Source organism: Carassius gibelio, chromosome A15 (genome assembly GCF_023724105.1).
Source record: "Carassius gibelio isolate Cgi1373 ecotype wild population from Czech Republic chromosome A15, carGib1.2-hapl.c, whole genome shotgun sequence".
Classification (NCBI taxonomy): Eukaryota; Metazoa; Chordata; class Actinopteri; order Cypriniformes; family Cyprinidae; genus Carassius; species Carassius gibelio.
In genome coordinates this window covers 3,628,373-3,647,303 of record NC_068385.1, presented here as the reverse complement: position 1 = coordinate 3,647,303, position 18,931 = coordinate 3,628,373, and the positions used below count along the sequence as shown (strand labels likewise).

Below are 18,931 nucleotides of genomic sequence, written 5' to 3'. Positions count from 1 at the left end.
CTTCGTGCTAGCAAGTTTTCTTAAAGTGACCTTTAGTTGACACACTGTTAATTAGATGCTATATTTACACAAGAAAACTTTTAATACAAGCTTTTAAAATATCATTACATTGTTCATTTTGTCTATAGTACCAAATTCATTCATGGACAGATGAGGGCCTCTTTGTTTCGGGCCGAGGCTGAAGAAGATGTCCGCATGAGAACTGGTTTCATATACACTTTTCTTTCAGGCTTTTCCCATTTTTCATTTAACTTCTTGCTTTTTTCCCTCAGGTGGGAGCTACAAGAAGATTGGATACTATGACAGCACAAAAGGCAACCTGTCCTGGTACGGAAACGACAAATGGATCGGTAAGAGAAACCAGCCTTTTTTCTGCTCCTCAAGACAGCTCTGTCCATTCCACTCCTGTCACCTTTCACAGCCGCACTCAGCCCGTCGAGATTGAGGCTTAGCAGTATTGATTTCTGTTAGCTCAACAAAGCCCTGTCGCGCTCTTTAATACATCGCTAACAATTAGCTGTCCTTCCTGCCTGAGGAGGCCGTACAGGCCCAGGGGAGCGGAGAAGTGGAGCGCGGTGCCGTTCACGGCTCAATCTGACCTTTGTGCAGCTCTGTGAATTTTCTCGATTGACAAACCAGTATTGATGAAAGAGATGTAAGGCGCAGAGCGGATCAAATGAAAATGTGTGATGATGCTCACCGATAAATGGGAAAGTACAATGTGTAGGAAAGAGTGTGAAATTGAAAAAGTAATTTAATCTTCTTGTGGAATGGTAAACCAAGGTTTTGTTCAGACAGGCAACAAAAAAGCAATTTTTTGACATCTTCGACTCCGATCCATTAAGCAGTTTGCAGTCTGGAACAAAGGGTCATAGTGGGACCCCTATATGATGATATATGTACACACACGCACACACACACTACTGGTCAAAAGTTTGAGATCAGTAAGACTTGTAATGTTTTTTAAAGAAGTCTCTTATGCTCATCAAGGCTGCATTTATTTGATCAAAAATACAGAAAAAAATGTTAAATGCAAAATGTTATTACAATATAAAATGCTGGTTTCTATTTTAATATCTTTTAAAATCGAATTTATTTCTGTGATTAAAAGCAGAATTTCCATCAGCCATTACTCAAGTCTAAAGTGTCACATTTAAGAAATCATTCTAAAATGCTGATTTATTATTAGAATTATCAATGCTGGCAACAGTTCTGCTGCCAAATACTTTTTTTCAGGAATATTTGATGAATAAAAAGTTAAAAAGAACAGCATTTATTCAAAATATAAATCTTTTCTAAAAAATATAACCAATTGCTATCACTTGTTAACAATTTAACACATCCTTGCTGAATGAAAGTTGTAATTTCTTTTAACAACAACAAAAAAAGAAAGAAGAAAAATGTACTGACCCCAAACTTTTGAACGGTAGTGTATATTGTTAGAAAATATGTATTTTTTAAAATAAATGCTCTTCTTTTTATCTTTCATTAAATTTTATTTATTTATTCATCAAAGAATCCTGAGAAAAAGTACCACATGTTCCAAAAAAAATATTAAGCAGCACAACAGTTTCCAGTACTGATAAAAAATCAGCTTATTAGAATGATTTCTGAAGATCATGTGACACTGATGCAAATTCAGCTTTGCATCACAGGAATAAATTCGATTTTAATGTATATTAAAATAGAAACATGTTATTTCACAACATAATAATATTTCACAATATAAAATTTTTCCTGTATTTTTGATCAAATAAATGCAGCCTCGATGAGCATAAGAAACTCCTGTAAAAAAACATAAAAAATTGTGTATATATATATATATATATATATATATATATATATATATATATATATATATATATATATATATATATACACAAACACAATGGAGATCAAAAATAGAGAACAGTAACCACTGTAGCATGAAAGATTACAACCAAAATTTTGGAGGGTTACAGCTGTCAGAAATTAGTAGGAATTGTAGAGGCCCCTTCTTTGAAGAACCTCGGCACATCTGCGGCTACAGGACTTCTCTAGTTTCTCCCACTGCGTAGGTATGATCTTAGTCCACTCTTCTTCCAGTCTCTTCCATTGTTCGATAACTGTAGTGGTTTCCTGTTCCAGTTCTATGAGCCAGTGTAATATTTTCCAGAGATTTTGATCTTGGGTTTAGATCAGCACTCTGTGTCGGCCATTTAATTAATTCAATGTTCTTGGCTTCAAGGAACTGCTTTACCCATTTTGCAGTGTGATGGGAGCTGATTGGGATTTGCAGGCTCTTTGTACCTTGACTGGGAGATGCTCGCAAGGAATGAACTGCATGTTGCTGATGGAGGTTCTGATAAACATTTGCATTCATCCTGAAATGTATCTGTATAAGACCCACCCCCCAAAACATACCCCAAATCATGACACTTCCTCCTCTACATTTCACATAATTCTTTACCGACTCGGGGTTCATTTTATCCCCAGTTTAATGCTAAACAAAATGTTTCCCATCGTTCCCAAATAAATTATAACTTGCTCTCATCACTAAAGTGAACTTTGGACCAGTCCTCCTCTCTCCACACAACATGCTTCTTAGCAAGGGTGAGCCTAGCCTTTTGATTATCTCTGCTGATGAGAGGCTTGGTGACTGCAGAGTGCACCTTTAGTCTGACTTCTCTTAATCGTGCCAAGACAGATCCTCACCCTGTTCAGCGTTGAACTGACGAGTACTGTAATTGCAGCTGCAGTGTTGAATTGATTCCCCATTGAGTCTCCACATTACCCTGTCCTCCTCTCATGCATTTGTCTTATGTGGGCGGCTAGCCTTTTTGAGAGACTTGAATTAGTTTCATTGTAAGGATGCAATATTTGGGAAATCACAGATTTGGAATGACAAACTTCTCTTGCAGTGGCTGAAAGTCTCATCCCATTAGCTTTCATCTGGACAGCCTCCTGTCACAGGGTTTCAGTCACCTTACAGTGATCTGCCATCTTACAATCTCAGTGTAAATTAGAGGAATTCTGTCAGTTAAAGAGGTCATATGATGCGATTTCAAGTTTTCCTTTCTCTTTGGAGTGTTACAAGCTGTTCGTGAATAGATAAGATCCACAAAAAAGTGCAAAAACTACAGTCTCAAACCAAAAGAGATATTCTTTATAAAAGTTAAGACTCGTCCATGCCCTCCTAAAACGCCTTGTTTAAAAATGCCCCCACGTCTACGTCACTTTGTGGGAAGATTTTCATAACTCCACTTGCCAAATGTTCACGCAAAGAAAGAATGCGTAACATTTATACTCGCTGTTGCCGCCAGAGCCATGTTTTGGAGACCCTGTTTCTTTGTGAAATCGAAAATACTTGAAATCAGTGGATAAGTTGTATTTACAACACTGTTCCAGAACTGTTCAACCCAAATATTCAGATGTGTGCAGCACAAACGCAAGTTTTGAGCAGTGTAGCACTTATTGTTTGTCGTTTCTCTGATCACAAATGCAGATATGGTTTTATGTTTACGTGAGTCGCGATGCAATGCAGCGCAACACGTAAAAAGACAGTTTAGGTCATTATAATCCATAATTATGTTCCCACTGGATGCAACAAATGGCTCACTTGTAACGGGTTTTGTTTTTGTGTTATCATGCAGGTGCTCTGACCGGGACACGCATTACAGTATGTTAAAGGACGTAACATTTCCATTACAAACTTGGGGAAAACATTCCACATTCTGTACATTATCGTTGCTCCTCTATGCCCCCGCCTTTCTTAAATGGATCAATTTTTAAAAAGCTCATTGTTCTGAAAAGTGAGGTGTGTTCTGATTGGCCAGCTATTCAGTGCATTGTGATTGGCTGAATACCTCAAGTGTGTGACGAAAATGTTACACTCTTTAACATACTATAATGCCGTGTCGCTCATAATAGAAGCGACATGGTCGCGACATGCATGCGGTGCAACGCGCTGATTTTTTCCAGGCGCATCCGCAACGCATCGAGTTCAAAACATTTAGATTTTTTGCATATAGCAGAAAGCTTTCTGCTAGTTTTCATGTCACAGCTCAGGTAACAGCAACTACAATTTAAAACGTGATTTTAATAACACTTTTGGAAATATGTCTGCATCTGAAAGATCAGATTAGATGAAATACTCCCCCCCCCCCCCCCATTTGGGATGCTGTGTGACTGTAACGTCACACAAAGTGCAGTTTCTGTGAATGAATTCACTTATTTATGCTCACAACTGTGTACTGAATGAGCAAACGGGTGAGTGGTTTCACACTCAGCATATGCATGAATGTGTAAATACCACAGAAATGCATCTAACACTTATATTGTGTCATGTGCCTCCTGAATTTATTTCCAATTTTCCATCATCTTTGGCCAGTCAGTCCTAACAAAACAGTGTGAAGAAAACAAAAGAAACATTTTACTTTTAAAAGTGTCCTGTCAGGTGTAATGTATTCCCTTAGAATAGCTGCGGGGGAAAAAAATCACAGTTGTCGCTCAGCTTGCTCCTTTTTCTACATGGATGCTGGGAGACTATTCTAGTGAATCATTTACAAAAGCACCAATCGGTGCCTTCCTTATTACCCCACAAATTGGTTTTCTGCCAAGAGATGGGAATTGAATTGCCACCACCAGAATCCTGTATTTTCTCACCCAAGAGATATAGAGGCGATTATTTGCTGGATTTGCCCAGTCCTCTTCTGTGACTCATTCTTGATTTAGGCTCTAATCAGTCCTTCATGCTGTGATCCCATTGAGTGGATTCCACCAGCGTGACGGTAACAAAGCAGCGCTGCCCTACATTAGACGAGTAATGACCTCACACTTTTGAATGGCTACAAGGTGAATATCAGTGCTGCAGGCAAAAGTTTTGGAAAAAGTGAAAGATTAATATAGATGTCAGTGTCAGTTTATTGACTGAACAGTGCAATTTACTGTATTTGACGGTGATTACAGTGTTTCAAAATGCATTTAGATTTGCATGTTTCTGAAGGTTTTGAATATTATAAAAAGCACACAAGGCATGGTCCTGTGAAGTCAGAGAGTGTGTTTAGATACTTCAGCCTTAGATAGATCTTTTTTCCTGTGAGAATGTCTATATTCTTTGAAGCAATCTCTCTCTCTCTCTCTCTCTCTCTCTCTCTCTCTCTCTCTCTCTCTCTATATATATATATATATATATATATATATATATATATACAGTCTATGGTTTGGGGTCAGTGGTTTTTTTTTTTATTTTTATAATGAATAGTTTTATTTAGGGAGGATACGTTAAATTGATCAAAAGTGAAAGTGACGTGATATGTAGCCGAGAATAGAGTCCCATACTCACACCGTGAACACACACAGAGCAGTGGGCAGCTCTTCTTGTTGCAGGGAGCAGTTTGGGGGTTCGGTGTCTTGCCCAAGGGTCTCACCTCAGTCGTGGTATTGAAGATGGAAGAGAGCGCTGTACATTCCCTCCCCCCACCTACAATCTCTGCCGGTACTGAGACTTGCATCTTTCACATTGTTGCAAAGAATAGAAAAATCTTATGCAAATATATGCTGTTATTTTGAACTCTCTATTTGCCAAAGAATCCTGGAAAAAATATACCATGGCTTTCACAAAAATATTCAGCTGTTTTCATTATTGATAATCACAAGAAATGCTTCTTGAGCAGCAAATCAGCATATTCGAATGACTTCTGAAGGGTCATGTGACCTGAAGACAGAAATAACTTATATATTCAAATATAAAAGTTATTTTAAATTTAACAGTATTTTTCTACATTTTTGATGTAATAAATGCAGCCTAGGAGAGCATACATATACACATATATATATATATATATATATATATATATATATATATATATATATACCTTAATGTAGATTTATAAAAAAAAATAACATCAATTTTGTTATTTTTGTTCATGATACCTAATGTTAACGAATTGATTCTCTTTGTAAAGTGTAGCAGATTTTATCAGACACATTTAACATTTTCTTACAGTGGAAATTTCCAAACATATTGATCTCATGCAAGGTTCATAATCACACTAAGACATATAAAAAAAGTTCAATTTAAAACGAACGCTTGCTTCCTTTAATAACATCTGTGCACTGACTAAAAATAGAAAATAGTGATTCCACTCCTTCACTTTCTCTGCAGTAACTTCCTGTCACCAAAAGGGACTGCGAAAGGGCATAAAGCCAAAAAAACGCAGAAAAACAATTTGACTTAATATAAAATAATTTTTCTCACTCATTTGCAAATGCCAATTATGGCTATTTTCAGAAAAACTAAATTCTGAGTTATGACCTATTTATTCACGTCTTCGTCTTTCCTCCATGGTGAAAAGCGTTTTTCCAATTGAACCAAGTGGGTGAGATTCTCAAGCATTTGTGTGGTTTCTAATTTTTATTCAAATAAAAACTTAGCCTCTATAACATAGAACACAGGTCAGAACTCAAGATTGGTTTCTTTAGTCTTTTTGAGCCACATGGCAATGCCCGTGCTTTTCAACAATCTCTTGGTAGCTCCTGACAACCACTTTAGCATGACTTTCTCTTCCAAATCGCTGTGGAAACTGTTGTTAAGCCAGGTCTCCATAGCAACACCCTGTCCTGATTCTTTGATCAAGGACGACGGAAGGTTTACTGTGCGAATGCTTCAACTGACAGGACAGAGCTTTCTAACACACACACACACACACACACACACTTATCTCTCACAGCATTGCTGTCACATTGCAGTAGCAAATGTCAGGTGTCTCTCTTGACCCTTCAGTGTTCTGACATTCTGGAAAGTATCAACAAACATTGTGTCTGTCACTTTTGATGAACCCAAGGGCCAGCTGTCTTTCACGTCACACATGCCTCACGGTCAACTTTCAGTCCCTGGGAATGGAAATATTCATCATTCAGAGTTATATTTCTGCTAGTCGCTGTAATTTGTTTGTCTTTTTCAAATAGCTTTATACACACATGACAGCCATCATCACTGTAATTATTGTTCCCACAGGAATCCCGTTTTTGGTTATAATTATTGTGACAGATTGAATGGCGAGAGGCAGAAATTCATGATTTTTGTCACAGTTCCAGGAAGAGTGATAACATTAGTGTGAGAAGTGATAACATGACACTTTTACTATGAGTTTACAATGGTGCGGTGAACTCTTTACTTACTTCAGATTGACACAGTGAGCTAATTTAATGCATAGTTAATAACATTCATTTACCTTGGATCAAATGTAGGTTCGCTTACTGTTGTTTAGTTAGGAATGAGGGCTGACAGTTTTAATACACAGCATGAAGATTCAGATTCTTAAAACTAACGACAGCAAAATTTGATTTCTGCACTTGAATTTGTTTCAATGGAATAAAAACTCTTGTCGGAATATTTATGCCTCGACATTAGTCTTCCTGCTCTCTTCCACTTTGATCTCCCGTCTTGTAAACCAAATGTCTTCGTGTTACAAGCCAATGTGTTCATACCAGATGCCATCCATTAAAAATCCCCCCAGATATATCAGACTTCTCATTTTGCAACATGTTGTTGTTGGAAAATTTTAACGGAGTCACAAATTTTTACACATTCCTTGTCCTTTGGATATTTGTTTCTTCAATATTTTACCGTATTTGTTTATTCTTTGAGCTAGAAATAAAAGTGTAGCACTCACAGCTCTATTTAACGCATCCTAAAACCTGTTTCTTAGAATTCTGCAGAGTTTCCTCCAAAACAAGCGCCGAAAGTGTGAAAAGTGTGAAAGGAGTCCGATTCCGTCTGGTCCTGCTAATGTGTGAATGTTGTGAGCTTCCTTTTCCCCTGACATTTTCCAGACACTTGTCATTTCAAACCTGCGTATTGGCCTTATATCACAGAAAATTTTCCATTAATATTCTCTCCAAGTCATGTGTTTCTGAAGTCTGACAGCGCAGATGTAGCTTATGGCTCTCTGAACTAAGCTGGAATACTTTGCATGTGCTCTTTCAACTGTCAGTGAAATCAATCTCTGATTTTTTTCAGCATCTAGTGTCACTACGTTGTGATCTACATGCTCTTATCTGCCATTCCGTTTCTTTCAGTTTCTCTGATTTTCCCTGCCTGGTTTCTCTTTTGACAGGCCTTGGTCCTCCGGCAGACCAGACTAAGGTGATCGAAGAGTTCCGTTACCTTTCCCAGAAGCTCTTTGTGTCAGTGTCTGTCTTTGCCGGGCTGGGAATCCTTTTGGGCATAGTCTGCCTCTCCTTCAACATATACAACAGTAGCGTCAGGTCGGTGTGTTCAGAAGAATTCAAGTGATCTGAAGTGCTGTGAAATTTAGCAATTAGTGGTAATTTTATGATCATTTTGTGTTGGTCAGTATGTTAGCTCTGTCCATTTGAATTATTTTTATGGTAGCACACCTCCAGTAAGCATGTATCATGTTTTATTTTATGTAATTTTATTTTTGTTGACCTTGTTTGTTCGATGCAAAAAAAAAAATAATCAAAGTTTATGGTTAATATGACAAGTTTGCCAGTGGAGTTGGAACGTTCAGAAATACTTTATTCAAGAAATATTGCCTGAAAACGAGTCATTAAGACCATTTTCTTATTTTAAGAGGGATTCAATATTTTTACTTAAAAAGAAAAGCAGAGATAATTAAGAAATTGTTTGCAAAGGTGCATCACATTGAGGCTGGCACACAAACCGTTATGACTAAAATGAAATGATCGTGGATAAAGGTTTTAATAAAACCACAAGGAATCTGAACTGAAAGTTCTTATTTTAGAAGATAAAGGAAAATTAGATTTTTTTCACGATTTTCTGACTCCTATAAATGCTCCCATGACTTTTACAAAATAAGATTTCAGCCCAGCATAAAATGTTTTGGGTTTCTCATTTTGATACAGTGTAATATATCTGTGGACTGAGTTCTAATCTGTTTTAACCCTTCTGACAGATACATTCAGAACTCTCAGCCCTATCTGAACAACATGACAGCAGTGGGATGTGTGCTGGCTTTAGCAGCTGTCTTTCCTCTGGGCATCGATGGCCTCCATGTTCATAGATCACAGTTCCCTGTGGTCTGCCAGGTAGTGTCACAAATGTTATACTCACATTTTTATTGCCGTTTCCTCTCATTCAGCCTTGACGTCTGCGAGATCTAGATAATAAAGATTTGTTATTAAAAAAATGAATGGCTGCTTTGGAGCTGAGCTCCCAAATCAACTCTTTCTCTCTCATAGTTTCGCCTGTGGCTGCTAGGACTGGGCTTCAGTTTAGCCTATGGCAGCATGTTCACCAAGATCTGGTGGGTTCACACCGTTTTCACCAAGAAAGATGAGAAAAAAGAGAAGAGGAAGGTAAATCGGTCTTCAGTGGCTAATGTGTCTTGCATTTAAAGGAATAGTTTTCCAAAACATCTGCCATTATTTTCTCATGTTGTTCCAAATCTGTATGATTTTCTTACGATCTTCACTCAGCTTCATAATATTTTAAACTGTTAAAATTATCATTATACAATTATTATATAAATGTGTAATAATTCATAATAATTGTAATATTATAATATTATAATATAATTATATAAAACAAAATTTTTATGTAATATTTATAATAATGAATATATTAATGTTTTCAAATGATTAATCACAATCAATCACATTCAAGATAAAACTTTTTGTTTACAAAAATATTATTATGTGTATATATAATTACACACACATAAAATAGTATATATTCTGTATATATAAACACACACACACACACACACACACACACACACACACATAAATAATATACACAGAATACACACACATATATTTTGTAGACAAAAACTTTTGTTTTGAATACAATAAATCGTGATGAATCATTTGACAGCATTCATATTAATATATATTATATATATATTGTTTAATATATTAATATAAATACAATAAAATAAATATATAATAAATTATTGATTTTAATAATATTATATAGAGTATACAGTTATTTAAATTATATAACTATTGTAAGTTTTATATATATATATATATATATATATATATATATATATATATATATATATATATTTACAATTATGAATACTCATTTTAATAATTATTATAATATTTTTCAAAAACTGTGGCAGTGTAAATATATTTTACTTGTGCTCCACAAGAACGAGTTTTGAATGACGTGTGGGTGAGTAAATGATGACAGAATTAAAATTTTGGGAAGAACTGAGAAATTAATTTAAAATAAATTACATTTGATTTAATTTAATTAGAATGATGACGGCTATAGACTTTGCATTTTTCAGTAACTCAGTAACTAAATAATTTTCAGATAATTCTGCAGAATCTGTAAATGTGAAGAATTCACTGTTATCTACTGCATATGAAAGAATCCTGCACCGCTGACTCTACAGCGTTAGATGAAGCTTCCCAGCATGAAATAGAGAAGAACCTCCCCCTCCTCTCGCATATTCTTGCAGAGAGAAGTTCTGTCCATTTCTTCCTTACTAAACACAAACACACTAATAGCATCTTGACACGTTGTGTTCACTCTGATCCCGTGTCCTAAAGCAATAAGACACGGCATTAGGGAAACCCTAAGACCTCATCAAACGACAACCAGATTACCCCGACTATGGAATATGTTTGAATATGGATGAGCATTAAACTTCTTTTATGGAAATCCGACCTTCAGGGGGCTTTATTATTCAAGTGCTCTGCACGACGAATCGAGATGACTTTCAACTCTCCCGATGCCCGTAATGGGGCAATTTGCCTAAGTGGTTCGACAGCTCTTGAAGAAAGTTCGGCGCTCAGGCTGAATGTGGCAGAAACGGGTGGCTCTGGGGTCATTTGACGTCTTCACGGTGATTAAAGGAGAGAGAGAGAGGAGAAAGTGTGCAGTGAAACTCGCTTCTATCCCGTTTTCCCAGTCTGATGGCCCGGAGGGAGCCTGCAGCCACAGATTAATGGATGGAATACGAACTGAAAATAACTCCACAACTGTAACACATGACTTTCTTCATGTTTGCTGATAATTGGCATTCTGCTTTCCTGTTAGCCACCATGCAGCGGAGTAAACACAATTGTAATGGTGTCAAAGCAATTCTGTCATTTACCTTGACAGGGAAGTAAACGTGTTATTCAGAAACAGCACCTCAAATGCAGTGACTCTTAAAAATATTTCTGTCATTATTTATTCGACCCTCGTTTCATTCTAAACCCATATACTTCAACTATTGTTTCCTGTGAAACATAAAAGTAAAACTTTTTGAAGAACCATCTCTCGATATGCAATGACTTTCAAGCTAAAAAAAGAACAAATAAATCATCGTTAAAGAAGTTTACTGTATATGGTTTATATGCTGAATCTTAAGTCTTCTGAAATCATACAATACTTTTTAAGTCATTGTTCACCGATAATTTTCATTGCTGCATGTTTTTGTAAGAATCATGTTTTCTCACACAAAGCCATCATAATGCTTTGTTGTGTTTTTAACCTTTTCTTCAGCTTTTTTTTTTTAACCATGCTGCTTTATCTTTTCTACTAATGCCTGTATACTGAGTTGAATGTGACAGATAAAATGACTATAAAATAATGACATTCATTTACTGAGATGTTCTCACAAGCTTCATGCAAAAACACAAGGAGTGTAATTCGATAAACGATAAAAATTACTCTTATGAATCGATTAATTGTCAAATGACTTTTTTAACCCATTCTTGTTTAGTAAGACTTGGAAATCCAAAATATAATGATCCATTTTTATATGTTTTTGAAAGAAGTCTCTTATGCTTACCAAGACTGTATGTATTTGATCAGAAGTACAGTAAAGCAGTAAAATTGTGAAATATTATTACAATTTAAATGAACTATGTTCTATTTTAATATGCTGTAAAATGTAATGTATTCCTATGATGGCGAAGCTGAATTTCAGCATCATTACTCCAGTCTTCACATGGCCCTTCAGAAATCGTTCTAATGTGCTGATTTGCTGCTCAAGAATTTAATGTTGAAAACAGTTGTGCTGCTCAATATTTTTGTTGAAACTTTTTGGATGTTCAGATGAAAATGTGTAAAAATAAGACTCAAAAAACGTTCTCCTTTTGTCTTCCATGGAAAAAATGACGGTATACAGAGTCTACAATAATGTTTACAACTGCTGCAAATATGCATAATTGTAACTTTGATTCCACCTTTACATTATAGCAGTCTATTGTTAGTGTCTTGATGCTTTGTGACTGTGTGTCATTGACTAATGATTATGGTCTTGTTATTTCGCCGCAGCACTTGGAGCCGTGGAAGCTATATGTGACTGTTGCAGTTCTGCTGGCTATTGATGTTCTCTCTCTGCTTATCTGGCAGATCATGGACCCTCTGCACATAACTGTGGAGGTGTGGTGACACTTCACTTTTTTTTCTTGTTGTTACTGTGAATTTTTTTGATGTGTTTCCTCTGAGATGCCTTGGAAATTTCTGCCGAGCAAGCTCATGGTAGTGGGTGTAAATGGTGAAGGATTGTAGTGCAATGCTCTGCTGCATTGACCTCAATCTCTGTCCTTTAAAGTGCTCTCGCTCACTCTCTTGTTTTCTCGCTCTAAGCAGAAGTTCACTAAAGAGGCTCCTAAAGAAGATCTGGATGTGTTGATTCAGCCTCTTCTCGAGCACTGCAGTTCAGAAAAGATGAACACGTGGCTTGGTAAGCATCAAGCTCCTACTCACCCTGTCTTTTTAGTTCAGTATTTTTAATAAAAAACACTCTAATCATGAATATTAAACTTTGTTGTGAAACTCATTAATATGAATACATCGTAATGCTAAAAAATAAACATGATTATTTGTATTTTTTTTGCTCCTGTGCGCCGTTAATTTGATTTATTTTATATATATCTTGGAGTTTAATTATCTATCCGGTTGCTTCGCGCTTTGCACTTCACTGAATACAAGTTGTTTCTGATATTTAAATGAATAATTTGTTATATGCTCAAGAGTTTTTTTTCAGGTTCATTTTGTATTCCTCTCACCGTTTCACAACTCATTCTTTCCCTCTCTCACGATCGCTTTCTCGCACTTTTCCTCTTGCTCTGCCTTCCTATCAGAGCACCGCAGTGTAAAATTAAATTTTGTGGGTCAGTGCCCAGGTCTGGATCTCATAGCCTGACTCTCTCACACTGTACAGGAAGATAATATTACAGAGAGAGAGAGAGAGAAAAAAAAACCTTCTCTGAACTCGAAACGAGATTAAACTCTTAATGTGACTTATTAGTCCCTCTCTTCTCTCTCACTTCCTGTATCATTCTTCCTCTTTTTATATATTTATTGTTTCTGTATTTTAATTGCTTTCACAATGTTTTAACTATGAACATATGGACTGGACCGAGATCATCTATTTTCACGAACATGATGAGTAGGGGTGTGACGAAACACTTATCCCACGAGACGAGACACGAGACTGGGTTCATGGGAGCTAGACAAGATTTTTAGACTTTTTTGAAGAAATCCTCCATGATGAAATATATAGGGAAAAATAGTATTTCATTCAACTGAAAAACTTTTTTTTTTTATTCTTATACATTTTATGCAGTAATAAACAACATGTAAACACTGCAAAATGTTTTGCCATAAATTCAAATGACAGGCAAGTAATAGCACAAAAATGATAATTAGTATAAATAAACAACACAAATATCCCAGCAGTCAAGTTTACATTATTTAGTAAACTGATTTCCACAAAAAACAATTTAAAAGAATAAAGCAGTGGTTCCTAAACTGAGGGATAGTTAGGGCCCTAGGGCCCTATTCATTTTTTTCCAAAAATTTTGTAGATTCAGTTTTCATTTTTATCAACTCTTCTTTAATAGTTAATTAAATTGTATTAATTAAAAAGCATATCTAATAAATTAAAATCATGAAACTTATATATTTTCACACCAATTTATTCAAAGTTGAACAAAAAAATACATTTAGGGCCCTATAAATTTTATGGGCCTTGTGATTTTTTCCCCCCTCAGAAATTTCTGTGTTGTGTATTTACTTTTTTCTGGTTATCAAAGAAGGCATAAAACATGAATTTATCGTTTATCTTTAAATTATTGAAATTTTAACCAAACTTTATTTTTTGATAAACAAAGGGGATGTACTATTAAAATGAAAAAATGGAAGAAATGTTGTGTGATTTGTTCCTTGAAATATAATGTTTAATTTTAATAGTAGCACTAGTAGTGGTAGTAAGCTATGTACATTCTACTGAAAAACAGTAATAGGCACAATGTTTTTAAATCAAACCGGACTTTTATTTTGACGGGTTGCCGTGAATCCCTTCTGTTATGTGTATGTGATAGGATGCTAGTTTTACTCAATCAGTAAAATGCTCACGAATGACTCTCAGAGCAGTTCTGCAGATGTTGTTCATGTGTTTACGTCCTCATTTAGTGAGACGGCAGACGCTGAAATCATCGCGAGCGGCACGCACGCTTCCGTGTGTGTAATAAAAGAAGTCGCGCTTCTGCACCATTCATTAACACAGACACGTAGAACATGAAGGATTCATATTTAAATCGACTTTTGCAGCTTAATATTTACAGATACTAGTCCATATCGTGATTTATTGTCCATATATTTGATTTAAGTGAAATGACATACTTTTGATTAATTAATTCTACAGTAAATTTGACAAATTCCGTGACATTCTACATAAACTGTGAATTTTTATGACGAGATAAAGACTTCACCGCTTAATTATCCCGCTTATTATGCTGCCACTTGCCTGATGTGAACATAACATATCTTGCATAGTATACCACCAATGGTGAAGGAGCCAGTGTAATGCAAATATAACTGAAAAAAGGTCTGTGCAAGGTAATCGTCATGTTCCCCTAATGCTGAGGTCATATGTCACTTTTTAGAGCCAGAAATTTTCACATTTCACATTTTCACCAAGTTTTATTACTGTAATATAGAAAATATCTACTGTCATGCACAAAGCATTTTATATAATTTAAATTCTGAAGTTTTCGTGGTTTGGTGTTTGTTGTGCTCATTTGATTTTTTTATTTAAAAAGTCTGATAGACTCAACCCAAAACGTATTAATTTATGCACTCAAAAGTATTACAAATTATAAAATGCCATTTTTATATATTTTTCCCCAGTTAAAATACATATAGATGTTGTTTAATATGGTATTATATATGATTTTAACAAATAATCCACCTCATTGCTTCACTCCTAAATAACAATTTTAGGTTATCATTATTTTTTGTATATTATTGGACTCAAGACCATCACATACTGTACATAACATACATCACATACAAAAATAGAAAGCATACAGTTTCCATGTGAGGCATTAGCTTAATCTAACCTCTTTAAGCTTTAAGAGCACTCATAATACTGTAAGTAATGCGTTCTCCCTTCAGGTGTGGTGTACGGCTACAAGGGACTTCTGCTGCTGCTGGGAATCTTTCTGGCCTACGAGACCAAGTCCATTTCCACAGAGAAGATTAATGACCACAGAGCAGTCGGCATGGCCATCTACAATGTAGCTGTAAGTCTGGCCGCTGGATATTTCTATATATTTACAGCACAAAATGTCCTCGAAGTGTAGTCTAACCATAGCTGACAGCTGGGAGAAACACATGACTGTTTCATCAAATATACTGTATAATTATATGTATCATATGTATTTAAGGAATACTGTGCGCTTCTATACAAAACTATTTAACTAGTATCTCTTCCCCTGGAGTTTAGCAGCCACAACATGTGACTCCTTTATAAATATATGACAAACGGTTGAGTTGAGTTAATTGTGAAACTGCTTATAAGCAGTGGTAGAAAACTGAGTAAGCTGTCACCCGGGGCTGCAGCAGTTTCTCTAGTGCTATTGTGTTGCTCGCCCGTCTTCTTGAAAAGGAATTGTGACCCAGCAGGTGACTTTTTTCGAGCAGCTCCCAGAGTTTTACTTGCCGCCCATCTCACTTCAAATGCTGTCTGTCTGCACTGAAGAATTAAGCAGTTTATCCATGAAAAAAAGTCTCTTTACCTGTTAGAAAACAAGAATGAAATCACTAAATTGATTGTTTGTTTGTTTTTGAAAGAAATTCATATATCCCCAATTATGCGTTATATTGATCAAAAGTGACAGTGAAGACATTTTTCTAATGTTTTCTACAAAATATTTCTATTTTAAGTATTTTTGATCAAATAAATGCAACCTTGATGAGCATAAGAGAGCATATACTAGTATAAAGGTTTTTATTTTGAAAAGGTTTTTATTTGGTTTCTTAATCTTTCCGGATTTTAACTGGCCCTTTATGACTTATTAATGAAGTTATTAATATTAATATAAAGTTTTGTATTTATAGTTAAATTCAAGAGACTTCTTTTATTTGTCTTTATCTTTTAATTTATAGCTGATGATTTATTTTCTTATTGTAGCAATTAAAGTATAAATATTAAATTATACTATAATATATTTATATAATGTATTTCTACTATTTATTGATTGAAATAAAATGTAAATCAAATGAATGTATTAAATATGATCTATAACTACAATAAAGACTACCTGTGAAAACAAAATAATAGCCATTGATGTAATGCTAATTTTAAGTGTATTTATTTTTGTCAGCAACTGCATGTTCGCCTTTTTAGCACAGTTTTTGAGCGAGGTGTTGATTGCTGTTTTTTTCTGCTTGGCTCTGAATTGCTCCACTGCTTGCAAACAGTTTGATTCCGGCAATAACTCCAAGTGCTTCGCAGGATTATTTGCATAATTGCCCCCATTTGCTCAAACTCGGACTAAAACATCCTAATTAGGGAAACAAGGAACACTTCACTGGTAATTCACTGACGCTTTACGTCAGACCTACAGCTATTTTTTCATAAGATCAGATGAAGTCCCAGAACGGCATGCCTGCTTTGATGCTACTCGAGGGTTGTGGGCTTGATCAAAAACAAAGGATTTACTCTCTGTTTTTACAGTGATGCAAGATTCAGAAACGAGCCGGTAAAAAGGTCACAAGGGAAAGTACAAATCTGATCTACGTACAGCAGAAAACATCTTTTTTTGAGATCTTAAACGTAACGAGCGGTTTCCTTTCCATCAGGCGATGTTTTGTGACTGGTAGATGAACACAGAATAGCTCGTATCGCTCCAGTGCTGTCGAGGTCAGAGAGGAAATAGACTTGTGGTGCTCTGGACGATGCTTTGACTTTAACAGTCATGACAGTCAGGTCATCGCTCGCAGTTATCGCTCTGTAGAGTCATTCTAGGCTGTTGAAGGTAAATACCAGTTATTTTTCCACGCTGTCTGCCCAGTGGCGTAGCCAGGGGAGGGGCCATGGGGGCACTGGCCCCTCCTGAAAACTGATTGGCCCCCCAGTGTGCCCCCACATTTCTACTTGTCTGTCACTCACAAATTCAAATTATAATCTTTCAGTTTAGTAAATAACTCATGATTGAGTCGCGATGCTTCTCAACGAGGACTAAGAATAGCGAGCTGCTGTTTTCCAAAAAAAAAAGCACCTATTTTAAATAGCTGATGTTTTTCGATTAGCGAGTTGTTGCAGTGCAAGAAGTGTTTGGTACTAACGTTAACGTCTTTCGGTGTTAGACAGACCAGGTTCGATGACGATGTTATCTCCTAGAGCAGACCAAGATGCTAATCATTATATTCACTATGCTCCTCTGATGCTGAATTTAAAAGGGGTTTACTGCGTTACGATTTCGGCCGAACGAGCCGATAAAGGCAACAACGCAATTTAAAGCAATGGTTTTAAAAAAAACTATAATAGCAATTCTAATAAAGTCATTATTGAATCATGCAGTCGATTAGCGACTTTTTTCACTCAAGTGAGGTGACGAAACAAATCGTGTAATGTTTATCTAACGCTCCACACTTAAGACTTTTTTTTTTAAAAGTCTATATGGGTGAGACACATGCAGAGGTGGGTAGTAACATTTACTTCGTTACATTTACTTGAGTAATTTTTCGGGGTAACTAATACTTTTCGGAGTATATTTAAAAATGGGTACTTTATACTCTTACTTGAGTAAATTTTTTGGGAAAAATCTGTACTTTTACTTCGTTACTGTGAGCGACGCACCTCTCGTTACTTTATCTTAATGCAATAAATGTTATAAATGCTTCAGTTTATTCCAAACGCGCCGTCTATTTTTCTCTGGGCAATGAGCGATGCCCATTCGCGAATGATTCATTCTTTTGAGTCAATTCTGTTCAAAGGCTTGATCAAACCAATTGGCAAACAAGTGAATTGGTTCATGAATCAGTTTGAAGGAGTCGTTTAGTTCCCTGAAGCAACGCGCTGAGCGTCTGAAGCGGTTCACTCAGAGTTGTAACGTTTATCATCAGCAGCGTTGAAAACGTGGCTATGGAACTGCACTGAATTGAAAGCAAATCTGCAAAGGCTATTATTTGCTTGCGATGGAGATCCTTATTAGATGAACGTGTGTGCTGTCTACTGTTTAACAGGTAATAACTTGGGCTACATTCGATTACAGTACACGATACCACTATGACAGTAGTTTGTTGTACGTGTGTGGCTTATAACAGAGGGGAGTCAAGCTGAATGCAGCTTCCAAAAGACAAAAAATAGCCGATTAAGATTTTATTAATTTTAATACAATCACACCGGTGCGAGTACGTTCAGCAAGTCATATCATCAGCTGCTAAATTCAGATCTGTGATCGCTTGCTGGCGCTGAGCCAGAGATAGACGTGTTTTTACAGCGCTGCGCATTATAACCAATCACACACGATTCTTTTGAATGCAATGGCCAATCAGAGGTGTTCCGATGAGTCATCGCTGAAATGCCGGTGCTTCCTTCACTCGCTCACTGACTGAATACCTCTTTCTGGCGAATCCTCTCGTCAGAAACAACAAAGTGCAGATGTGTGTACGAATCTATAATTAAGATATTGATTTCACAGTGTTAACAGTTTCAGTGATTTT

The 18,931-nt window shown here is 36.0% G+C and overlaps 1 protein-coding gene across 2 annotated transcripts in view; it reads left to right on the top strand.

The window, feature by feature from the left end:
* Window positions 1-18,931, top strand: part of LOC128029546 (gamma-aminobutyric acid type B receptor subunit 1-like) — a 54,581-nt gene that overhangs the window by 24,726 nt on the left and 10,924 nt on the right. For both annotated transcript variants that reach the window (XM_052617390.1, XM_052617389.1), the window contains exons 15-21: window positions 273-350; window positions 8,100-8,250; window positions 8,922-9,054; window positions 9,208-9,324; window positions 12,248-12,355; window positions 12,566-12,659; window positions 15,377-15,504. In XM_052617390.1, the coding sequence (XP_052473350.1) occupies window positions 273-350; window positions 8,100-8,250; window positions 8,922-9,054; window positions 9,208-9,324; window positions 12,248-12,355; window positions 12,566-12,659; window positions 15,377-15,504 (809 nt within the window). The remainder of the gene's footprint in view (window positions 1-272; window positions 351-8,099; window positions 8,251-8,921; window positions 9,055-9,207; window positions 9,325-12,247; window positions 12,356-12,565; window positions 12,660-15,376; window positions 15,505-18,931) is intronic.